This window comes from Bombus pascuorum, chromosome 2 (genome assembly GCF_905332965.1).
Source record: "Bombus pascuorum chromosome 2, iyBomPasc1.1, whole genome shotgun sequence".
Taxonomy (NCBI): Eukaryota; Metazoa; Arthropoda; class Insecta; order Hymenoptera; family Apidae; genus Bombus; species Bombus pascuorum.
In genome coordinates this window covers 9,972,902-10,000,000 of record NC_083489.1, presented here as the reverse complement: position 1 = coordinate 10,000,000, position 27,099 = coordinate 9,972,902, and the positions used below count along the sequence as shown (strand labels likewise).

General features: G+C 40.6%; 1 protein-coding gene across 1 annotated transcript in view; it reads right to left on the bottom strand.

Moving 5' to 3' along the window:
* Positions 1-26,597, bottom strand: part of LOC132916401 (dexamethasone-induced Ras-related protein 1) — a gene marked incomplete at its 5' end in the record, with an annotated part of 45,615 nt that extends 19,018 nt beyond the window's left edge. Inside the window, one exon of the mRNA XM_060976373.1 lies at positions 26,418-26,597. Within this exon, the coding sequence (XP_060832356.1) occupies positions 26,418-26,597 (180 nt within the window). The remainder of the gene's footprint in view (positions 1-26,417) is intronic.
* Positions 26,598-27,099: the final 502 nt, after the last annotated feature.

Sequence of the window (27,099 nt, the reverse complement as noted above, 5' to 3'; positions counted from 1 at the left end):
CGCTTTACGTAACGGATTTTCCGGGATCAACTTCTTCTGGGTTTCCTTTTTCTCCTTCCCGATCGGGTCAAAGTCGGGAAGCTATTCATCTTTTTAAAAATCGCGCCCATAGGAACGTGGAATAAATGCGATTCGGTATTTCCCAATACGAAACATCCGGTTTAATTCGTCGTGACAGCAACAGGGAAACCACGTTCCGGAATTGCGCGCAGATCCTTTCGAGTGCTCGTTTTATGTTCAAAAGCAGGCGAAACTGCAAACTTTCGAAAACATTTTTGTTCTTATTTATAGAATCCGTAGAGACCCGTTTTTCGTAATTGTTTTACTAAATTCGATGAATTCGAACGAATGTCGGAGGAACGCGGTGCGTCGAGCAGAAAGTTTCGTGAAATGTGGTCGTAACTTGGTGGACGGACACCGTATACGGACATAGTTAAAAGAAAACGGCGTCTATAAATACTTTTCCCTTGCAATCTCTGTTCCTATGTTGTAATCGCAGTTCTACCGGCGAATCAATTAAAATATCGCCTTCGTTGTTTGGAATTTCACGATTAAACGAGACTTCCACTTCCAAGTTTTACTTTCGAGTTCATATTTATCGATAAAACTAACTATACAACTTGCACAATGTTTCCAAAGCTTGCAACAACTTTCATAACGGAATGTAAGTAATTTATACCTATGCTCCACAAAATCCAGTATCCATCTCCGTGTCCTTCCATTTATGGAAACTCTATCACCGCCAATTGCTTTGTTCTTTCCCTTCGTTCATCGATAGGCTTTCGTCGAACTGCATAAGGCGAGAATTAAAAAAAAGCCGTCATTTGTACGCGTACCGTGTACTCTGCGACGCAGAAACCCGACGTTGCAACGCGTTGGCAGATCCGTCCCAGTTCGCTTTAACGAGCGCGATAAAATTGTACACACAGGGTCGTGTAATATGCAAATAACAAACTGCGAAAATAAAAAGAAGGAAAGCGAAAGAAGTTAGGACGAAAAAGAGAGAAGCACCCCAGTGCGATTTTTTATTCGGTCGTAACTCCATTAATTAACGACAAGACGGGCCGAGTTGCGGGGCAAATGGATGGTCCGCAGGCACGAAGAAATTTGATTATGTTCGATTGGCACGGTCTCCAATTACCGCGCGCAAAAAGATCTGTTCGAATAAAGTGTATAATTAAACGTTACGAGCAAAAAAGAATTGGACGAATATTTCCTTCAAGGGAGAAGGTTCCGAGGAGCGAATATTTTCACGTATCGACGCCCGTCCTATTCGACTAAAAGCTTTTACCTGACGTCCGTACTTGCGGCAACGGACGAATCGCATCTGTAAATAATTCAAATCGCGCGTGACCTGCTTGGTAAGCGTAAAAAAGTAACGAACAATAGCGAAAAGTCACGACTGGTTTAACAAACTTTATTCACGCGCTATTTTCTTTCTGATACTAACCATATTTTTTTGGAATATTTTTCTCTCAGCTACAGTAGAGAAGATAATAAAGTTCGGAGGGTCGCGGCTGGATATCGATTTATAAGTTTGTTAGAGAAATTTGGTGGTACAGGTCTCGGTTAAGGTGGAAGTTCACGGAACGAAATTTAGATATCTAAAAATGTTTAATATTTCTGTCTTAAATGGTATTAAGAACATCGTTCTTTCTTTTATTGTTTCTTTTATTATCAATTACGTTAATGTTCCAGCATTCGTAATGACTTTCCAAGTACTTTCGTTCATTGTTTAACATCGAGACGGCAAACGTTCCACGCAACGTCTCACTTCGGGCTCTGTGTCCCGATAAGTGGTTCGAGATCCTTCGTACAAATGGATTTCTTCATTTGTATTGTGTACACTGTGAGTCGGTTAAGTCGTCACGCAAACGCGAACGCACACTTTATTTTGATTTATACGGTCATTTCGAGCGCGATGCGATCAGGATTGCACGAAACCCTCTTCGAGTATTATTCGATGGACGTACATTAACCTATTTTATAAGCGTGTTGAATAATGTCCACGGGAATGACGATAGCGCAAAATCGTGATAAAAAAAGATCCCAAATCGTATGAAATCGTAAAATATCGAAGAAACATGTTAAAAGCTACGATTTAGTCGTTTTTTAGTATCAGAGAGAATTCGGTTATTTCTATCAGTGAACCGAGTGATTCAAGTGGATTAGGTTTGAGCTCAGCAAGGTAGATGTTTGTAAATGTATCCAAGTAGCATAAATGTACACACGGGTTAGGAAAGCTGCAGATTTCGAATGTACATACGTACTGCGGAACCACGGTTAGACGTTCTGATAGAATAGTTAAACGCGTAATTGAATTAAAACTTGCAGACCCTTTCGTTGGTTAACAGTTTCTTTTATTGTAAAATTCACAAAGAAGTCGACAAACTTTTATCTTTTTCTTGTCTTTCTCGAAGCTAAGAGAAAAGAATCGATACAGAAATAAATATATTCACAGTTTTACGCATTCGAAAGAGATATCAGCATAAGCGTACTTCCCTTAGAGTTGTATAATCCCATTGTCTCATTGCGGTTGTAATTATCGCGTGCACAAGATTTTATTTCGAATTCAAACCAGCTCGTTCGACTGGGCGCACAATTGAAGGATTCATTTCCAGGAGAAAAGGCACGAACAAAAGCATTATGACGGCCACAATTGCATTTCTTTTGTCCGAATTGTTATTTCAAACGCAGCAGAGCCGCGGGTGCTTGCACGCGCGCTCGCCTACTGCCCCTATTGCAGAGGCGAGAGTTATTACGTAAAACTCGATCGCGTAAATGGTTACCGACACGCGTTTCGTTCAGTTAATTACCTTTTTGTCGTTCGAACATCGCGTACATCGTGGCTTTCATGGCGAAAGAACGTTTATTAATAAACTCGTGGAGCTTTTAATTTGATCGCTCTCGTGCGTCACTGTGAACTGTCTTTTTCGAAAGCTGAACTTCGCTTTAACGCCGTGTGAAATATTCTGAAATGGGAGGGGACATCGACGCGATTTCGAATATCGCATTATACTTTGCCAGTTTGTCAGCTTTTATACGTTGATTACTTTTTATTCGTGACGTAACTTCCAAGATAATAAGGCGAATTTGTCGGATAAATTAAATTTATTATTGTTTACGTAAGCGTATATCGCCTATTAAACTTTTACGCACGTTGAATATACGGTACACATATTTATTTTGCTGTTTGAAAGAGAAGAGATTCGTTTATTAAGGTACACGTTGGGAGATTGCCATAAAATATAAAGGACGTTCTTTCACAATTGATCTCATAAATCAGGCCGACGAGGAAGCATCACACACAAGTGCGTTGGAAAAAACTACAACTCTACCCTCCAAACTTTTGATATCTGATACTTCCTCGAGTAAGTCACGGGCTTCAAGTATTTTACAACGCGTGTATGATCGTTACGAGGGTCGTTCATGAAAGTGCTGCTTGTCGTGCCTTTTATCTATCTCTTTGTCGACTCTGTGCTTTCCGTTCCGTTCAACCAAACACAAACGAGCCTGTGTTTTCTATATTGTGACCGAGTCGGCACAGTATCGGTTAGAATAAATTTTTCCACGATCGTACTTGTAATCAAAGGATGATCTCAACTCTTGTCAATGTTGATGTCGAAGCATGGTGCGCGTACGCGCGAAATCGAAGCTTCATCTGGGAAATTTTGCATCATGAAGCAGCAGGAAATTAAGATAATTAGGCAACGATATAAACGAGGCAACCTGGACCGTATTAATTTCCGTTGAACGGGCTAGATTCGTGTAATCGCGTGCAATGATAGAACGATCGGGATCGATCGGTTTGATGAATTGCGCATTCAGCGACAGTTCGTTTCAGTTGCCTTGTTCCCATATGTAAATGTCGCTGTAACTGGCATTTTCTTTGTTTCATTTAACAGAAATGTAACGTACAAAGCATCGTATCTAATCATCTGATTAGAGTTGATCAGTTAATGGAATTAACAGTTGTTGAATGGCAATCGTACGAGCACGATGATGGAACGAAGTTACGCTACAAGCTTAAGGTGGAACTTATAACAGTTACTATATTCTGCAAAGTTCACTTCAGGGTCAGATATTCGCGTACATGACCCAGTTGTGTAGATAATAAAACCATTGAAAATTTTCCTTAGTTTCCAATTTCATCGTATCGAATACACGGCTGAAACAATGTCGGACAGGCTTCTCGCCAGATCCAGCCGCGTTCCAGGACTGGAATAATAGCAACTTTAAATTTACGCCACCGCGCCGCGCTGTCTCCACGACTTCCCTTCGCGTTTGGTTCTTCGTATTGTTACCGGGACACAAATCGGCACGGTTTTACCGGAAACAATGGCGAAGTTATTCCTGTTTCGTCCTATACGGTGACGTTATTTCCACGTCCAAAATCAGGTGAATGTTCGAGATCTCTATTTTCATTGCAAGTCGTATCTTAGCTCGGCAGAATTTCTACTTTTTGATCTTCAAACTCTCATCAGAGTAAGAGTAACAAAGTATCGTTTATTTATCATTAGACTGACTTACAATTTCACGAACTTAAATAGTTGATTTTAAACCTTCGGGCTTTACTTCTGTTTAGTTCTTTCTTGTATATTCTTTAACTGAACTTACGTAAAGAAGGTACAAGGAAGGTCGTTCCGTAACTGATTGTTTGCGCAAAAACGAAAATTCCATCGCTGAGAATAGCTAAAGGAAGATACCCAAGGAATAAAAGGGCAATTTTTTTAGCGCACTCCTTCCACACTTTTCTACAACGATCCCTGATTAAATCGATAATCACGTTGCAAGGAGAATCGTAGACGAAAGTTTACGATGTTTTCCGCTCAACGTAAACGAGATTCGTATGCAATCTTATTATATGTAATATCGAAACGAAGAACGTCTGACACACTACAGGAAATGAAAAACTATATTCTGACGTTTTTCTCATCAACGAATTGAATGAAAAAATATACTTCGAGCGATGTTGAATTAAAAATTTATTGATATTAAACAAAACCAAGACCATGGACTAACTTTTATTGGTTGCGCAGAAAAGTACGAAAACATTTTTCAATCGTCTCTTATAGATAAACCGAGCGGATGTTTCAGAAACTTTCGTCGAGCCGTTTGCATTCGAAACCAACGCGTCAGGAAACTCTACCAAGGAAGTTCTTCTCCGTGAAAGATGTTCTTCTCCCTTCGATGGTAAGAAATCTGTTAAATCGTTAATGCGACCAACGCAAGATCGGCGCAATAAATTCCGTGGCGCTTGAATAACGAAGTGAAACATCCGATGCTGATCGAGGCGGCTGCACGGCAATTATTAGAAGTTCCATTAAATCGCTAGAGTACAGCATTCGTACCAGTGTTTCGTTCCTTCGTATTTTTCTTCTTTCTTTTCTCTTCTCCGCTCCCGTTCTCTTCGTCGTATCGATATTGTAAATGGAACTTAAGTCGCCTCAATTGTCAAATGGAGGTAAATGATACTCTCGCGATCTACATATTTTCTCGCTAAGAAGAATCTCGACCGGCTCGTTGCAAGCGGCGGATAAAAGTTCGTAAATTTATTACCGCTTCGAATGTAATCAACGGTTATCACGATTTCCAACCGATCGGTGTTTATCTCGACAATTTCATTCGTGCAAATTTACGACGCGGTTTAGAGTCGCGAAACGACTCTCAGACGTCCGGCAAATGGGCCTTCGAATTATGTATTTAGAAAGGAAACTTTCGTATTTTGCGTTTGGCCTCCACCCGTGATGATAAATCGGCAAACATTGGCTCGATGCTCGAAAGAAATAGTTATTAATGTCAAAGGACAAGAGCAGAAATTCTGCCCTTTGATTGCTAAAGTTTTGCTTACATTTTGCTTTCCATGAAGAAGTAGGTAGATAGGAGAAAAGGACTTTCTTTGAGGAAGTAAAACAGACTACGAAAAGTATTGCAGGAATATGTAATTATTTTGAAAGTTCTGGAACGAAGCGGATGATCTTCTTTATGCTTGAAAGTTACGGTTCTTCTATCTTCTTGGGGCGTGTGTTTCATTTTATTCTGGTACATGTATACGTTAATTGAATATTGTTGCTTGAATTCTCAAGGATACTTTTTTAATTGCCACGGATATCAGTAGCGTATCTTGGTAGTTCAGTAAATTTCAATATTTTAAAATATAAATATTTGAAAATGTGAATATTTGAAAATTTAAATACATATGTGATTTGAAGCAATGGCGTTTATTTAAAATCTAGACGAACAGAGACAGCGCAGATTATTCGTAGGGAATCACCGGTGTTCCTGATGTCGTTACATAATACATTCAATAAAGGGGAAGGAAAATATATGAAATATTTTCGCGGCAACTTAAGGAAGAATACCGTTCGGGGAAGGGTCTTTGGCTACCGATGTCAGAGCCAAATTTCTCTTTCTCTCTCTACCATTGGATCAACTTTTTCTTCGAAATTTAATCTGAAAGGGTCGTCGACTTAGAGGAGATCCAGGCTTGTTGCCGCGCGTGCTAAGAAAAGACATCCCTTGGAACAGACGGTGACCCGGGAAGACACGTTTGCTTAAAGAGACCAGAATGAAAGTTTATCGGAGCAGACTGTGCGTCGGGGGTTCCTAAATAAATTTGTTCTTATCTTCCGTCGAGTCTTACGGATCGTTTTTGGCCTTCCACCTCCCTCCTCGTCCTTCATTTTTCTTCTTTTCTCTGCCGCAACCTCTCTTTCGCGGGTTACGTCTGTCTCCTTCGTAAATCCTCCTTGTGACAAGTTGTAATTATTTCGTTCGGGGTTTCTACTTTTTGTTGAGGAAAAAGATAATAAATAGACCGTCGATATAATCTGCTTTGATATAATAAATCACAGTAAATCACGTTACGACTTTTCTAGACGCGCTATCATTGGCAATTTATCAGTATCAATCGCGTATAATAAAAATCGAATGAAAAGGAATAAAAGTTTCCGAAATCTCACTTTGGTTTCTCTACCTTCATCCACGATATTCGTGTAAATATCACGAGCGACGAAAGCTAATGGAAAATTTATGTTAGAAAATTCGTGAAAATTAGGGAAAAAATATATTCAAACAGATCTGTTTCCTGATGTGAAGCGCGTCTATTACGATCTTGTGATATCCTTACCGACGTAGAGCTGTTTGTAACGCAATTCTAGTCAACATTCGCGACGCAACTCGCTTTAATAGCACCTCTACGTGCACTTTATACGACGAAAGTTCAGTACATACAGCACGCGCAGCACGTTCTCTCATCGGGTGTTACGTGCAAGGGATCATCGATGATTAATCGCGTTCGGCTATCCTCGTAGTCTTATCCATTTCAAATTAGCTATATAAATGGCGATCATATAAAGTTTCTTCTTTCGAAGTTAGATACTCGATGATCACGAGTAATCGTCCTCCGCGAACTTTTGTTTCATTTTGGAAAATTCGAACGACCCTCGTTTTGTTTCGGCCTTGTAAAACACGCGAACTACATGCAGTTGTATTTCTGTTGTTTTTACTTTTATTGCCACCCTCCGCTCCCTTTATACCATCCAACTCGACCAATAAGAGCGAAAGCAGCTTGTGCTTTCCTCGTTATTCTTGCTGTTGTCCTCGAAATGGTTTTATTCGTTTGGGCAAACTCGGCACACGTATAAAAAAAGAGAAGAACGCTAATCTAAAAAATTTGATGGAATTCTTCGCGTTGTTCTATTTCGAGGTTTTCGTTTTTTTCCAGCTTCATCGCTGGTACCAAGTGTCCCGTTTCCTGACTGTTATAAAATTCAAAAGTGGAAGAGCGTAAAGATTTCTTTGAAGCTGAAAGTAAACCCGTTGGACGCGCGTCTTATCTTCACGACGTAGTGAAAATACCAACGGAATCTTCAATGAACAAGTCAGTGTGGTTTTTCTGGAAGTTTTAACGTAACATGGAGAATGTAAATACAGTACTTTCTTATGTAATGAAGAGAAGTACCATTTTAAATTTCATTCATTATATGAAACAACCGTTTCAATTAACGCGCGAAAAACACGATTACAACCCGACGACTCTGTTGTAACGATGGCTCTATGTAAGTACTAGACATACGTATCTACATTACCAGTAGCCACTGTGTTATACGATACCGTGTAATCTTACGTTGGAAATGTGAACAGCGAAGCGACGCGTTCAAGGAGCTCGTGTGCTCCCCAGCGGCGTGTTCTGTTCGGATTTCGTCGAGCCAGTCTGCTTTTCGGATGTTCTTTGTGTAAGAAAAGTCTTTGTATGGAAATTCAATGTCGGCCAATGCAGTTTTGAAGGAGGTGATATCGACTAAGTGTGAAGCAAACAAGTAGCTGAAATGCCTTTCGAAACCGATGATGCTCGATCTTGGATCACAGGGTTGGGGTTATCGCGTAGTGTAACCTACGAGTACATTTAGCGAAAGTACCAAAAGAAAGAATCGAAGGGGTTGGAAAGTTCTATCGGGTTACCGCTGTTTTCTAATCGAATATAATATTTCTGTTGCGTAAAATTTACCAGCATTACCCCATTTAGAATCTTCTTAATACGTTGGAAGATAATACCAAGAAGGTTCCCGTAAATGCGATCATTCCGTGTTGCGAAATTGTAACAATAACCGCCAACTGTACCGCAAACTTTCGCAGATTAACAAGCACAATTGCTCGTTTACACGGCATTTTCCTTCACCGTCTCCCACCGCATTTTGTAACCGACGAGACGATACGATGATCTTCGTTTCCTGTATCGTCTACGACTAAACTGTAATTAACTCTGATTTATGAAAGAAGAAAGATACTTTGCAAACAAACTTGTCCGGCGTCTATCGTTTCTGCGTCTAGTGATTTTCATGGTTCATCGGTAGAATTTCTCTTTCTCTTCATCCTGCAATCCTTTTGATGTTACCGCAAGTTCGCAAGTTAGAAATTACGATCGCAATTCTCCTAGGATCTTCACCTTCGTGCCTAAATTTCTATTATCGTCGCTGCTTCCTCACCGGATAAAACAACTGCTCCAGAGTTTCTTTACTTTTTCTCTCAAACAGCAGGCCAAACATCGCCGCTATTTACACGTTTATTTTCGTCTGTAAATTTTCCAACGACGTCGTCGAGAGTCAGTGGAAACGCGTTATCACGCTTCTGTCCGGGACAAAGAAAACTTTCGCTCTGTTCGTCCGAGTCGCATCGTCCCGCGTTTGAAAAGGAGCAATCAGACGAGCAAATCGCGCGAGGAATCTTGTCTCGGTCGTTAAGTCGTTCGCAATGGCAGTGCAAATCCTCGGGGCTGCGATTATCCGTTCACAGAACGTGACCGAGATAAGAGATAACGAACGGTCTGTCGGCTGTTCCAAGGACGAGCACACGTTCCTTTAGTGCAGTTGCCATTTGCCGCTCGTCATTTGCATAGTCGCCACTCAGTCTACGGATCGCCTACCACCACGCTGCCAAAGGCAGCCCATAATTATCCTTCGCATTCACGAGCGAACCCCCGGAGGTCGAACGTTAAATCATTGTGCATCAGCGATGATGACGAGTTCGTATCTCGTCCGTTACCCTTAAAACCTAAGCTTTGAATTCCCGAGAGTACAATGTCGAACTGATAATTATACAAACATGTATTAGGTTGTCCGAGAAGCTTCTTTCATTTTATGAGAAAATAATAGACGCATAATGTTTTTTGTTTTATATTATTTTTCGAATTACCTACGATCCATTTTGTGCTGTTGAGATAAACATCGCGACATTTCGCAAACTTGGTTTCACGTTTGTTGTAAAAAACACGTTTGCGAAAGAAATATACTTTTTGGGAAACCTAATGTTACGCACGCTATCGGTTATAAATGTATTAAAATTTCTGTTGATATTTAGTACAAATTCAGTGTTTCTCGCTGCTTTTATTTTTTAGTTATTTCATTCGCATCATATACGCTTTATAACGCGAAACACTAAATGAGATAAAATTCGATAAAGATTTTCAATAAATTTGACGAGTAGATGTTCCAATACTTATGACTGACAGTGTACGTGTCGTTATAGATTGTCGAACGCGTTTGAAAAGGCTGTGTACTGTATGGAGTGGTACGATAAGCGTGATCATGATAAACATATTTTGCTCCACTGAACACACTCCACGTAATCTCTAATTGCTCGATTCATAATACGATACTTGATGATGTTTATAAAATTTCGTCTCGTTTCATAACCGTCCAACTTTACAAAACAAATAGTAAATGAATATCGCACTACGTTCTACCTAAATACCTATATACGTCAGAAAGAGTTGGTCGAACTTTTTCCATTACTTTTGTACCTATTTCGAATGCATCTCTGCTGTACTTTGTACAGAAAACGGGGCATCCTACGTAAAAGACGATGTTTCAGTTTCTACTCCGATTTCTTCGAGAAATTACTTTATCAAACGGGTCACGGATGCTTCTTGATTTAATTGTCACATCGATTCTCAGATTAACCGGATCACGGCGGACGATCTAGTTAAAAATGTCCACCGAAGAACCGTTCGATTCCCGGCTAATTCGAGATGGCTCGTTTAAAGCGGGACATTCCATCGAATTTCTAACGAGTGTCGTCCAGTGAAATGGAATCGTCCGTTTCGTGTTTTCACGATTATTTGTCAGTAACCATTTCCCTCCCTATTTGTCGAAAATTTCGGAAAATTCGTCGCCAATTACGAGAGAATTTTGCCGCATCGAGCGATACTTTAATTAATTCGAATGACGATTTTTTGTTCGGTAGACGCGCGATACTCTTGGGACGATGAAATATAGGACATATCGCAGGATGGATTGAAACGAGAGGCGGGAGTAGACGCGTAATAATACCGACGAGAGCTGTTGTCTCGCTTTTTACCTACCTCTTTTCTATTTTCAAGCTTTAAAACCGTCATTAATATTCTATAAATAACCGGACGAAAAATTGTTCTTTTTTTCAACTGGAGCAACATTTGCAGCTTTACGTATCGTACAAATTAATGTATTTATATTTCTTATAAATATCGTTTGTCGTTTTGCCGCAGAGTATAAAATATTTTCGCGTAAAATATTTTTCTGTTAATTATCTGCCAATATTATTGGAGTTTACGATAAGTTATCGAAAATAAACCATGACAGTATACGAAACGTATGTTTACGATTTGTCCTGAAATGTCCCAGGCTTATTGCTTTTAATTAGCAAACGTTTCTTGTTACTTTCGAACATTTCCATAGTGTTTCTTGAATCGAGCCATAGTTCGAGAAGAACGCGTGTCCGAGCTTCGGATCTCTGGATGCGATATCGTGACGATATTGCGAAATAATTTGCGCTTAGCGGACGCCGTTGACGGTAATTTAAAACTGGCAAAGTGTAGCCTCTCGAAACTGCACAGCCCGCCGTGAAATTGACTTCGCAACTTTCTCCCGGTGACTTATAACTTTGTTAACGGCCGGAAGTTTTCTCCCGTTACTTCGACGCAACTTCGTCGCCCCAACGTAATCCCCTATAAATCCTCGGCCCCGTTGTTCCAATAACTTAAACATATCCTTTGATTCTGTTAACCATGGTTAATTCTCGCCGCAACGTGATCTCGTCACGAACAGCTTTATACATCTTTGATAAGCTTCGAGCTTCGAGCAGAAAAGAACAAAAAGAGAAAAATTCGGATTTAGGGATTCAACACGGATGCAAGTCACATGGGTGATTATTCTTAAATGGGAATATTATGCGAGTCGCGTATTTCATGTCTGTTCCAAGTTACAACGATCTTCGACGAGTTTCTTACTAATTTTCCTTGAAACGAGTTTGACGCCCTTAACTCATCGCCTAAGCTAATCCCGAATTTCTTCGCTCCTCGCAAATCTTTCGGTAAAAGATCCAATTTTAACTTTCCTTACGTTTTACGCATTTCAAATATTCCACGTTCCATTCATTCGTGAAATACAACTCGAAATCTTATCTGTGTAAAATTTCTGTGATAAATGGTTATATACGGGCAATGCCATCCAGCAACAACGGTTATTCCAAGCTTGGAAATAACCTTTGATCGAATCTCCGTACAAAACGAACGAAACGATAGCTCGTCGTAATATATCGATAAACCAAAATCAGAGATACGTGAATACTTGTCGAATCATCGTTAGCAACGTGAACGAACGGTTTCTTCCTTGAAATATTTTCTGCTTGACGAATTTACGTAACATTTTCACGGAACACGCTTAAGATCCACTAACTAGTATTAATTATCACTGTAATTTCGCTATATAACGGTACGAGTGGCAATCGTCTCGTCTAGGAAGTTTGTTAATTTTCCAAGGAACAGACAGCACGGTGTAATCCTTTCGACGGTAATAGCGCTGGATTTTGATTTAACACCCTATAAATATGTATTTTGCCATATCGTTGCTGCATGTTCAAATAAATATTGCTCGTTTCAACGTCGCATGAATTTCCACAGCGAAATTCGTTCAATTGGTTTAAACGAAACTTAAATTCGTTGCTCATCTGAATTTTCGAATTTACATGATAACAGCGACGAAGATTATTGCTGTTGTCTGTTGTAATTGCTATTGTAAGAAGCTGTTTTTAGTTTTCACCATTTGGTCTGAAAGTTATTTACTAATCCTGTTATGCTTTCTCATTAAATGATCATTATGTTATATATCATGAGTTATTTAAACTGCACACAGTTTTTTAAGATTTATATTCATAGCTGTACGTATAATACGCGAAAAGTAATGATGAGAACGACGGTAATAGTAGCAAAAAGAAGAAAGCATTCCTTCTTCGACATCTGCTTTTAGAAGTCCTATGAAGAGTAAGGAAGCTACATATATAGAGCACTGCTTTCAAAATTACAACGCGCTTGTGAACCTTGTACCATCGTAATATGTTCTCTCCCTTGGAGCAGAATTTCTCGGAAACCTCGTAATATTTCCGCCATTCTTGGTACTTTCTTCTTACGATGTTTTTCTGGCACAATTATACCGGAGCGTCCGCGAAGATTGAGATTTCACTGTGCAGTTATTAGTTCAACCTTGCGCGAAAAACTCCGAAATTCGTCGCGAAAATAACTGACGTTCCCTAGATTAAAAGAAATAAGATGACCTTCGAATATCCTGAACTCCACCACTTATTGATTTTTCCTTCCATCCAAGTTCCTCTTCGACCTTTCTCAACGCGTTCGGTTTACCCTCGTCGGTGTATTTTTCAAAACACGCTCTCGATCTTGACGTATCATCAGCCCACCCCATCGTTTCGCAATAAACGAGAAACCAGCAAATGTATATTCCCGCGAAAATAGAACTTTTATCCTATTTACCGAAGTAAAATTATTTATCAAGAAACCACCTTTAAGAACGTTTCAACGAGAGACAGAGGACTATGAATAATTAATCGACACGGCACGTGTACATGTTTGAAAGTGACCAGAAACGTAGACCGGCTACACGGAAACCAGAGAGGAAAGAAAAACGACAGAATCGCAGTTCCATCGATTGCTGGTCGGTGGGCTATGTTACAACGCGACACACGGTCAAAACCGAATAATAAATAAGAGGTGTTCAGGTTATCGATCTGTAGCGATGACACGGGCGGACGATGCGCGGGTTGTCGACACGATGGTACATCGGAAAAATTATTCTTGTTTTAACATCGTGTACACGGAAAGCGGCGAACCCATACGCAGCGAGACGCGATAGAAATGATAGTGAGAGGGTCTCCCTATGTGTACAACATTGACAATAGGATTATAAGGGCATCGGCGATTGTGCACTCGGTTGCTTTCACGTACAATGCCGGGTTAATCGGCAGAGATTTTTCGTTTTGTTAATTGGATATCGTTATCCCCATTAGTTCTTTGAACTGATTTTGATTCCATTGCTGTCACGTATACGCGAACATACGTAGCATACAATAATTGTCGTACTTCTCGATCAACAAGACAAAGGGATCTCCGAATTTCCTAGAAGTAGATATATCTTCTTTGATATCTGTTAAGGTTATTCGATGTATGTGGAATTAAAGAAACGCGTAGGTAAAATGTAAGTATTGTAAGTATATATATATTGCGAATATTAAAGTACAAAGTGTGGAATATAATGTAAGCTGGTCCAGATCCGCACGCTAGCAATGTTACCTTGAGACTAAAAGACCCTGAAGCCAACGTCGCACGTGTACCGCTTATGGTCTGTCATCGACGCATTCTTTTGTCTATGCGCTATCGATGGCCTCAGCGCTTGAGAAAACCGAAGATCAGATGTAGAGTTTTCTTAGAAGTGGCGATCATTTCAACAATACCTAATCATGTAGCGATACAAGTTCCAATTTATGGCCAGTTACGAAAGCATTATCGTACTTATCCGAAACTGCTCCATCAGGAGCAGATCTTCGTTGTTCCGGTAGTAGCGCACGATTCCGTATTCGATCCTGGTGGAAACCTGTCTAATCTCCGACGGTTCTGTTGAATTCAGTGGAACTCGCAACTTTAGCGGTTCTTTCGGGGAATGTTCTCGCGGTTCACTGTGCTCCAAGCTATGCGAATCAGACCAATGTACTTTCCGGTGTTCCGGCGTTCGACGTTTCCATGGTATTGATATATTGGAAAGGGAATTTCAGGCTGTATTTGTGTTAGAACTACTTTGAAGAAAGTGGTTGGACGTAGATTAGAAGTTTATCGGATTGACGATCGCACGGATATATTTGTCAACTCATTTAGAATTGCAGTTTGCGAAAGATCGACGATCGTTCGTGACATTTTTTCCTTTTGCAACTTTCGATCTCTTTCGAGTTTCGATATTGGTCCTTTGCGCCAGTTCCACGAATGTTCGTCATAAAGCAATATTCTCGAGAAGAAATTTCTATGATAAACTTTCGCGACGATTCTTTTAAAGTATTTACGCTTGGTCATATGAAATAATAAACACGAATTCCAGCGACTATGATCGAGAAATTAATGTGTCATGTCGACGTCATCTATTTATTGGAAATTCTTGCAATATAGTCAACTATTATTCTCTCAATGTTCACACCGCAATTCCCCTAAGCGGATTCGTTGATTGCCGTTTACTAAATACGGATTGCCGAATGATGATTCGTTTCTCCTGTCCGCTAGCGTTCCTATTATTCTGTTTGTGTTTCACGTTCAAACTTCGGTTTACTCGAAATCGGCAGATTCTCAAGAACCTTGTTCCTTCACGATGTCGATATTAATCTTATCTGTTACGATTCACATGATTACATCATACATACATCATCATTACATACATCACATGATTCTATTATTTTCAAGCACCATCGACATAACGAATAATCGCATGTAAGTTCTAATGTTTCATCTTCAAGTAATTATCTCAAACTTCCGAATCACTCTGAATAAAGTGTCTTTATCTCAGGAATTTACCCAAAGCAAAACACCGATTCATCGACCGAGATATTTCAATCGAAATCAGTAATTGACCCGTATCAGTAATTGACTTATCGCGTGGAACAGGGGCGATTCATGGTCAGCTAAGACGAAGTCGAATCATCGAACTAGTTTTTCAGGATCCACTCGGTAAGGAGGCAGGCAGACGCGTTTTATCGTAGGCGGAATTAGATTCTGGTATCGCGCTCGAGTACTGCGAGTATATAATTACGTCGTTGACGACTACTTCGCCCTGTTTAATCCTAGACCGAACCATTTTGCCTCGAGCCATCCGTTCTAATATCGTTGTAGGTAGACCGACGGCCAACGCTATCCAGCACTATCCCTCGGGATCGAGGATACAGCTGCTCGTTTCTTCCGACGAACTTCGGCATCTCAACTGGATGAAACGCCTGCGAGGATTCAGGGTGTACTCGTTGTACATCATTCACCACGGGGGTTTATCGATTTTCGAAGCGTTATGGGGTAATTTATTCGAACTTTTAACCCTGTAAATATGGCTTCCGTTTCGTCAATAGTCGACGAAAATTTCACGGAACACCGATGTTATTCGCGAGAGACGACGCATTTGTGAAAACGTATTCGTATTTAAAAGGCTCATCACCAATTACGGAATCGACGCTTCAAGATGAGAGAATATCGACGAACTACGTTTTAAGATGAAAGATCGTAAGGCTAGGGAATAATAAAATTTCTTTTTATATTTATTTAGTTGTTTGTTTTCGTTGTAAAAAAGGAACGATAGGATGAAGGGTAAATTGCCATGCCACGTGAAATATTTACATCCGGAATCGTTAAAGGAAATTGTAGGAAATAAGGATTTATTTCGTTTAAGTGGCAGTAATCAACTAATGATGTCAAAGAGTAGGAAGAACGTCATGTTGTTTGTATAAAAAATGATCCCGGTGAAGTTTGAATAATGCATCAGAAGAGGACGAGCTCATCCAAGAATTATCGATCAATCTTGTTAGCCGGAGGTATATTCGTGAAACTTGTATTCATCCGTTACGAAGCGTAGACTAAGTACGCGCATATATTAAAGTTAACGTAGACATTTTTCTTCATACTTTGCAAGTAAATTGTATGAATATCGATGCGCGTTTATCATAAATAGAAGGAAGAATATGCTGTTCGGAGATAATCGTTGGTTGCACGCTTAAAGATCAAAGTCCGATCTTTCCTTCAAATATCGATGTTTAAAAAGAAGCAAAGAAAAAAAAAAAGAAAAGAAAAGAACACGATATTCGCGAAGTACAAAATGGAAGAAAATCCGGTAGATTTCCACGAACGCAACGAGTGAAAGCTGCCAGTAAAAAGTTTCAACGTAGCTCGCAGAAACGTCTAATATCTCGAGTGTAGACGAAAAAGTAGAAAAAATTATAAACGACATTTTCTCTTGGTTTTTACCCCGTTGAAAATGCCGTCCATCGAAAATTCTCGTATTTCTACACGCTTTACAGGTTGTCAAACGGTCGTTCGATAACTCGTGCTTTCTCGTTTACACGTTTCACGGTCCGCCGGATGCTGGGTTAGCTAATGTCCAAGTCTTTTACTGTTTAATAGCCGGTTGACTACACCGGGCTCTTTATCACTCGTGTTACACACTACTTTATCAGTTAGCTGGTGAACTTTAGCCGACACCTTATTAAGACGCTAGACTGGGCACGGCCGGGACCGGTTGCTCGTTTTGTAATTAGCAGTACCTTAAGAGAACACGATAATTCTCTGTTGACGAGCAGAGGGTTTTCTTTTGCGCTCCCTTTTCCGGGTAACCATGGATGTGAAGCTTTTAGCCGTGCCTGATAGATCGTTGTATGTTGCACATAAACTGTGACGGAATATGCAACTTTAATATTCCAGCATCCCGTCCGATAAATATTTCGAGAATTATTCAAACCGAGCAGATATTAGTTACTCTAAATTATATACATATAGCTGGCAACAATAAGCTGGCGAATCTGCGATCTTTCGCTCGTGATGAAACTTTCGACAATCATCGATGGAACTTTGTTAAGGTATGTTCGGAAGTAAAACTGTTGTTCGCCGTTGAAACGAACGATCCGATACATTCCTCACAAATTGCACCAAACATCGATCGAATTTCCTTTCCATATTTTCAAGATTATTGACCGGATAATAACGGCGAGTTCCTTGAACACCAGTTGCATGACATAAAACTTTTCCTATAAATAAAACCGTATGATCGACCGGTGTGTATATTTAACGCGGTTTAATGGCCTGGAAAGCTAGGGGATGTCGTTAACTTTACCGCTAATTAACCGGGTTTTTTACGTTTCGCACGAATCGTGTTTAACCGGAGTGAAGAAACGATCGAAATGTCCGATCCTCGTGCCTCGTTGAATTTCGATCAGACCGCACAGCTGCGCGCATTGCCTACCAGAAATTAACTTGACCGTCAAACTTATCCATCTGGTTTTCCCCGGAATGGACGAGCGCGTAGATTCGCTCTGGGAATTAACGATTTAACGGTTCTGCATCTCGAACACGAGACGAATTACGCCTTGCCGGTGCACTTAGGCGAAACAGAACGCGAGTTTTCTTCCCGATGACCGATGAATCCCGCCGGAGACGTGTGCTCCGAGATACAGACTTGTCGCGGAAAACAAATTACACCGGGGTTTCGGTAGATAACTCGAGTTTCCTACGGTTTGTACTACGATCGAATCGATTCTAGTTCGTTGGATTCGGAAGCAGGTGGATTTCTTGGGAAACGAAATTTAGAAAATAATTTGTAGCAGGTTCTTTATTCTTACGTCTTTATTCCGAACGAGCTTAAAGTGGACGCGAAGTTGAAACAGATTGTAATCCTTGGAGGATAAAGTTGCCAAATGTGAAATCTCTTCCGACGCTACGAAACAACGCTAAATTACTTTTTTCATTATGGCATGATGGCTTGAAACTAAAGGCATTATACGATATACGAGTCGTAGTAGTTTCTCTTGGGTAACATGAAACGTCAACGTAGCAGCAACGAATCTCTTGGTCACGAGAAAGTAACTCGTTGCTTGATATGTAAACAGTTGAAGATTAATATTATTAATCTGTTGAGTCTATGATAGACAACGGTAGCAACTTTAGAGACTGGGCGCTGCTTAGACCGCTCTTCTCGCTGCAATCGTCGTTAAGTGGTTTTTCTTGCCGGAGGGAAACGACTAACCCGATTACCTTGGTGGCAGCGGCGTTCTTCTGTGCTCGCGAGTCACCTTTCTTCGGTTCTTCTTCGTTGCCCTTTGATTTAAGTAACAATCCCTGAAGCCGGTCGATTTATTAGAGCCCGTCGAAGAGACGAAGAGACGAGCGAACACCGTTGGATAAATTGAATAGACTGGAGAAGGGTGAACGAGAGAAAAGGATTTCGCCGTTTCTAGCAACTGAATGTTGCGCGTCGCGCCGGATGGTCAGCGATTTTACGCGATTCATTCTACCATGCTGTGTCGTGCTTCGACTTCAGCTGAATTTGTTATCTTCATTTCCGTTTAAAACCCTGGACTAATTAATAGAATGACGGGTTCTTGTTAAACCACCCATGGGAAAAAATATTTGACGTGGTTAATTCGACGAGTGGGTCGAGCTTAATTAAAAGCTCTCCTCTCGAGGTCGAATGTTCACCGAGCTCCTGTTTTCGTTTGCGCTGGCTCAAAGAACGTTCATTCTCAATGTAGTCCGCTCGAATTGTTCCCCCTTTCTGTCTGTCTGTCTCTCTCACTCTCTCTCTCTCACTTTCTCTCTCACTCTCTGTCTTTTTCTCTTTCGCTCTGTACTTTGTCGCGTGCATGTAAGTCTAGAAAAGAGCGCGTTTCGTGTTTCCTCGTCGACGCGAATTCGAAGGTTCCGGACTTAGTCCTTTCGACATTTGGTGGTCCGAATCACGGCTCTATCGATCTCGTCGCGCCATTAACGTGACGAAAAGGAAACGTGATTTCAAGGAAAAGACCATAGGGGAGAAAAGGGGACAAGAGACTTCCTTGTGCTTCGTGAGACACGTGCCTTCAGGGAAAAACGACATGTGGCGGGTTGTTTCTCTCAGCGTGATTTGTAGCGTGAGAGAATTATTGCGATCGAATGACAGGAATTCTCGAAGAGAACGCGTTTTTCGTAAGTCATAACACTGTAATTGAATATAACTTATCACGGGTCAGTTAACGCATTGGCTGTTACTGACTTGTATGTAGCGTTAATACCATTATTTTAATAAATAAACTTCGATAAATAAATAGACTGCAGGTAAAACAGCGACTGACGTGTTAAAATAAAAATCATTGTTACTTAATGTTGAGGTTATTAGATGTTAGAATTTAATCTTGAAGTTAAGATTAATAATCTGTGGAAGACACAATGTTTATGTTGAAATAATATTCAGTGATGTTTATCAAACAGAACTACAGAACCTGATGTATATAAGCGGGTGATATAATTAACAACGTATACAAGAATTTTTTATTGTTGGCCAGTTACTCTCAGACTAGACTTAGGTAGTGACCCATGATCCCTTAAATACTTTGAACCCCACTCTCCATATAGTAATGAGTATGACCTGTGTAAGTGTCCTGTTCAAATGCCTGTGTGGGTGTCTGTGTAAGGGTATTTACATAAAAGATATAACTTAGAAAAAACGAAGCTGGCACCCCGCTGGGGGTAGCCACCCACATGCTATATTTATTTTTATTTTATTTTTTTTTCTTCACCAATAAGATATAACACTTTACCAAATGTCCATAAGGACAAATTGTAAAATAACCAAAATAAAATAAAAAAAAAAAAAAAAATGTATGTGAATACAAAGGAACGCGTGGATAAATTGTAAGATAGAAAATATATATTTTGAATACTAAAGTGTAAATACAAGGTTCAGAATATAATACAGCTGATCCAGATCCGCACGCTAGCAGTGTTATCCTATGACTGAAAACCCTGAAGCCAACGTTTGCCTTCGACGCAGTCTTTTGTCTATAGGCTGTCGATGGTTTCAGTGCTTGAGAAAACTAAAGACCAGATGTAGAGTTTTCTTAGAAGTGATGACCACTTCAACATTTAAAATAAAGATCTTTCTGATGAGAAAGATACGAATGAGCAACGGTGGCAGTATGACGTTCGTTCCATCGAAATCGCAATTATCCGCGTTAGAAACAAGAACCAGCTTCGACGATGACATAGTTGTCGAGCAACAGGAAAATTCGAGTGCCGAAACGCGTTCGCAATGCATCTCGATCGACGTTGACAATACCAAAACACGAAGACAGCGGAATTGTGATTCATTCGCGAGAATTCATTTATGTCCTGGCAGAATTCAGTTACAGTTTCGATCTTGATGCAAATTCACGACTCAAAGGTGTTCAACGCCTGGAAACGTGGGTGCCGATCCATTGCAAGATTGAACTCCGGTTGAACGCTAGATGCGAATCAAACTCAAAATCTGCGGAAACTGTATCCACGCGAACCGTTCTTACCTTCCAAAAGAGATAAAGGAGCTGTATCACTGGCGAGAAACTTTAACTGGATATACGTCTTGCGAGAGGATCTTATTAAATTTCTTCCGAGATCGTACGATTTTCACCGACACACGCTCGTCTCTTTTTTTTTCAATCTACTGCATTGCGGACAGGACTCTTGCGAGAAATTCAACGGTATCGCGAAACGTTTAGACAATTTCTTCAAAGTCTCGCTTGCGCAAAGTAGCTCTCTTCATGCGGAGAATTATATTTGATACATTTTTCCAAGCGACAAATTCCTCTGGTAGCCATCCACATGTTATTTAGCAATTAAGTTAGAAAAATTTACCAAACGTCCGGCTGGACAAATCGTGAAGTACAAATTAAATAATAAAAAACAAAAAAGAAGAAAAAAAAGTTCCACAAAATTCGTAATACGGAAGTGCCATTTTCAGTATAAATATTCGACTAGCAACGACGATATTTTTACACCTTTTCTTGGCAGTAAACAAATTAATTTCAATTCCGCTGTGTCTTAAATCGATCTATTTGCATATGAAAGCAACTCGTGGTAGTTCGTCAAGCAGCGAACGCTCTCGTAGCAACAGACGCTAACGTTTTGAAGAACCGATGAACGAAAGGACCGTCTGACACCCAATAGGTTTCGGCAATTAAACAGATGATTGTTCCCACTGATTGGCAATTGCAATTAAGCAACCACATCCATCACGTGTTGCGCCGTGTCTGCATTCCCTCGAGCGTGTATGAAAGAGGTCGAATCGCGAAAAAGCGCGTTGCGAATTATCGAGAAATGTCGCGAAATTTCCGACCGCTGTCAGATCGGTCGGACGATCAACCCTATTTTTTTCGTTCCTCGTATGTCATTCGCATCGATCGTGGAATACGTAGTTGGTTTCGAACAATTTCATTCGCACGAACGAGCCCGTTTTTACCATTTTTATCATTTTCGGATTTTCTTGGTCGAATAGATACTCTCGCTGGAGACAATAAGACCGAAGGGATGAACAGGATCCGATAATTAGTGGTTGAAAATCGTGCAGGTGAGCGGAGATCGGTTGGACGATCGACGCTAATGACGATGAAACGTTGTGTCGTGAACGGCCAATTCGATCCCTATAATTAAACTCGATTTAACGAGATACGACTTTTTAATACGAGCTCGCGCCCATCCAGGGCAAACTTTGATGACAACGCGGAACATAATGGGCTGCGTTTGATGAGAGCTAATTACCAATGAACAGAGAAACGGATGCATCTGTATATGTAGCAGGAGAATACTCGTAGTTTCAAAGCTCATAGTTGTTAATTGGAATGTTGTAATACGGCCTTGTGACAACACTAGAACCAACGAGCAACGAATTTTTCGATTTTTAAACCGTTTCTAAAGGAAAGCAGAGAGCAGCAAAAAACACGTCTCCTAACTTTTTAATTGCTTCTAACGTTATTACTACATTTAAAATTTATCACAAAAAGTCTACAAAAGAAATTGAGAATTTCATTAACAAAAAATTCTGTCGCGATCTTCCAAAGGCGCAACGTCGTTAAAACTTTTTCGCTAAAGAAAGAAGAAACAACGGAAGCACGATCGCGAACAAAAAAGCTGGCCGGAAAGTTCAGCCCGGTTCACAGGGACCAAGGAGGAAAAGTCGAGTAACGAGTAACGAGTGACAGAAGTTTAAAGGAGACAGGTAATCGGTGTCTCCTCGAAGGAATAAATGTCGCGACTCATTGAATCTTCGTTATCCGAGCCGCGAACTTATTCTGCGCGAACGCGTTGTCGCGCGATCGAACTAGTCGCGCATAAAGGCGTTGACCCGCGCCGATGTTCGACGTACCGCGAGAAATTCGATGCCACGATCTATTGATACGGAAATCCGCGTTCCTTCGTGCATCGTGCAGAAATTTCTTTCAAAAGTCTATCTGCAAGGAAATGTCCAAATCAATTTACGTCGAGTGCCAACGACCAGCCGACACGGAACGAATAGGAATGCTGGTTAGTCGGGAAGCACGTCTGTAAAAGTACTATGAAAAACTACAAATTGGTTATCTTGACTACCTTTGCAGCTCTAGCGTTAAATGACAGACACGCGTATTTATTAAATTTTCAACACGTGTGTAACTAATATAAATCTACGAAGTTTATCTTTTCGATTTTTATTACGGACTAGGATAAAAAATATTGTGAAAAGAGACGTTCGCTATTTTTTTCAATATTTTCGTACACGTCATCTAGTAAACTAATCCTTTTAACTTCTCAAAAGGATTCAAGTTGCTTGGTGCAGTTTTAAAAAAGTTATTCTCTTTTAAATAGCGTGCCAATACTTATGTTCCTAGCTGTATGTTCGATTGAATTCGAGAATTGGATACGGAATTGGCAATGGAACTTATGATGTTTCGCGTCTTTTGAGCGTTTCAACGATTTCCTGGGATTGCGAAGAATCGGGAGAACGAATATAGCTTGACTTGGTTTAGGGGATATCGGTGTATGTGTGCGAAGCTTTTGTCGAAGTGGAACTGAAAACTACCACTCTGTGCTTGGAAAATTTATACCCTCGCGTGTGTACGGGTGGTGGTTTCCCCTCTGAAATCGTTTCAGGCGATAATTTATGGGCTGTTGAATGTTGAAGAATCTGGGACCTAGGGTGTTTCGTTTAAATTCTTTTCTACAGATGGATATAGCATTGTTTGATGGCTTATTTCTGGGCTATAGCAGTTTTACTATCTATTTAAATTCAACATACAATTATTCAGACCATTAGATTATAATTATTTTACTGATTCTTTTTCTATCGATATATTTTGATCTTCAATAGAATTTCTGATTGTCCAACGCATCTTTCAACGATAAATAATCATTGAAATACGATGAAGTCTGATATCTGGGATATCGTTCGCTCGTTACTCTTGTTACGTTAGGGTCGGTTTCATTCGGATTATAGCAGGATATCGATATTAAATGTCTTATTAGAAGAAAACACGTTGGTCCCTGTGTTTATCCTCACTGATGGGAGACCAGCCAATCGGCTTTTTCGTCCGCCACCTAATCAATGAAGAAACAGGAACAGGGAACTTGATAGGTTCGTATTATAGTCTTTATTGCATTAATGTTCTTCGAATGTTTCGCAATTTCAATCGTTCTGCGATATTTCTTTCAAAGTATTCTAGAAATTCATTCAGGATTTATCGTTTCTCGTTTTCGAAAGGAGAAAATTCTGCGAAACATCTTTTATAATAGTCGTCTTTTTTTTCTAAAATCGATCGACAAAATTCAGAAAGCTTTCGTATAGAACCATAATCAATTTCAGAGTGCAACATCATTTTTCAAGCATCACATTTTCGACCGTAGATTTAAAAAGTTTTTGTAAACCACGAGAAGTAATCGTGTAAGCTGTAAGCTCGAAACATGTATTCTCCGCGTTGATCTGTCAAATTTTTGAAAAATCACGTACAATCGAGAAAGAAAAATAAAAAGATCATTTGTAAAAGCATATTTGTCGAATGCTAGAATTACGTACGTTATCAACGTTGTAATTCGTATCGTATCGGGCGCGTGCAGGGGCGTGCGTTTACGTCGATATTCAAAGCGAGAACAACGAGTAGCGTTCACGATACTTCCGACCCTATCCACCTTGACGAACAATTGTAAATCCAGCCGTTCCTGGCACAGCGCACAAACGCGTTCACATACGTGTCCCGGAAATGCAGATATCTTGCGAATAAACCAAACACACGAGGACGTATTTTTAATTTTCAATCAACGCTGCCACGACCTAGAACCAGTTTCGGTTTAAACCTTCGTCGGAAGATTATAAAACTAGTTGAGCGAGGAACGAACGAACGAAGTATGCGCCGGTAGCATCGGAGAAAAACGTCGATTGGATCATTACGACGTTTCAATATCGCTAAGAAGGAGAAAAACTGTTTCCGATAGGTAGCCGAGTTTCTATCTTGCAACAAACAGCATAAAGTCTTGCCAAGATAAATGTAATGAAATCTTCCCGGGATAATCACTCGCAATCTACCATAGAACCCCAGATAAATGGAATATTATACCTAAATCATTTGATCCATTATTGGCGTTATCTTCTTTTATCGTTTACTTTCCATTAAGCATTTGAAATTCAGTGGAGATTTATTTCAGCTATTCCTGAATACTTTGACATTTGGCTAATAATTTAAACCGAGGTTTCTCGTCATATTTTAAAAGAACGTGACAGTTGCGAAATAACAGGTACACAAGCGTTTGTTAACCGCGTAGATAATTACCGACAACCAACTTTCCGCAAACGTGACAACGGAGAAAATAAAACATAAATAGACAGGAGAGCTGGGATTACGGAGACCGCACGTGGCGAAGATACGCTGCATCTTGATGAATAACAAAGAATCGGTGCAACACAGCGTGCAGAGTGTAGAGCAATAGATTGGAGCGTGGCTCGGTTTGTTCGACGGTGCAACAAGTCGGATTAACAGCTGTTTCTGTTGGCGTGCACGGTTCTATGTTCATGGTGGCCCGACTTGGCCTCGGTCCAACTTCGTTTTTCGAGTGCTTTACCGAACTTGGTCATTGCGCCCGCGAATGCCTGATAAGAAATATCACGCGAGAATAACTGCTGATTTAAATTTAAATCGGTGTCAAAACACAATTCGTTGACATTACAAGAGAGCAGTAACACAAAGACGAGAAGACTGTTGAGATCGTCAAAGAATCATTGTCTTCTTCAAAGGATTACTTTTTGCCACGTTAAATTCTTTTCTAAAATCATTTGAAAGAAAGAACGTCGATAGAGATTTGTGGAAATTAACATTTACGTATGCATTAACGTTTCGTAATGCGGATTACCGATTGTATCATGATTCCGCGAATGGGTATGTACGCGATCGGGTTACAGATTGACCTGCGTCTATAATGATCGGTCGATGATCAGATTGCAACGGAACGCGCGATCGATGAATGCTTGCGAAATCAAGTTATTACTATCGCGAACACGACTGCAAGAGAAATGGTGTATTAAAAATTCGTTCCAGTGAGTACGATTGAGCCGGCGAAGGAATGCGAAGACGTGACTCGTAGGAAATTTTTCCACGAGTAATTAAAATGAGCGGTTTATTGGTTCGAGATACCCAATTTACGAAGCAATCGGCAAAAAAATGCTCGGATTGACGAAACCTATAATTTATCGTCTGCCAGATCGAAGAACCTCCGCAATTCAGTTCAGTCACATCTCGTTTAGCACGATTGAATCAAAATGTACCTTGTAGGTGTCGCGTAGATGAACTGACAGAGTTTTTATATCTTCTAAATCATTCCTCGCGCGATTGCCCAACGTGGTTCTCCGAATGTGCGAAAATTTGTCTTCGTGCAGCACCACAACTCGGGAGAAGAATAGTAAAAATGCGGCGAAATAAATCATTGAAACGTGAGCATTCGTGAAAATCCGAGTACCGGTTAGAATATCGGTTGTCGAAGGTGTTGTCGAAACCGAGAACGAGAATCGACGAATCGAGAAGACACGAAGATACGAAGAGCGTACGATGCTTACCTCAGGGACGTAGGCAGAGCTTTGTAAGTTGAAAAACTTGAGAGTGAGGTTTGAGACATGCACAGCGATTGCTGTTTGGGACCCGTTCAGGTCCTCGTTGCGTTCGCTGTTCCTTTTCTTCGAACCCTGTGCCTTTGGCCCTTCTTCCTTCGCCCGATAACGCGTACGCGAATCACTTGATCAAACACACGCGAGGCGAAGCGGCATCGACGAACAAGCGGCAATTCTTTGTTTGCCCCCAAGTTCAACCGGAAGAGGCGATATCACTTCGTTTTGAATGATGCTGTCGACCCTCCGACTCGGTCGCACCTGCGACGTTCTCTTTGCTGTCGTTCCTTTTGCGAAGCACACGTCGTTCTCTCATTGATCTTGCGACATCAGCCACGCGATTATCCGCACGAGGCTGTGGCCGAGACGAATCACCGAGCAGCAGAGAAGCGACGCCGGTGCGAAGCGCTGACTGAACCACTGGCAAACCACCGAGGGGTGGTCCGTATCATGCGGAGGTCCCTCTACTCTCTCTGCCGCTTTCCTTCGTCTCTCTCCTCTCCCCTCTCCTGCTCGCAACCTCTCTCCCACTCATCCTCGCCCCTTCCACTCTATTTCCCTCAGTATTTCTGTTTTACTCGTTCATCCCTTTTCCTTCTCACTCCCTTTCGTTTTCTATTCTTCCACTTCCTAC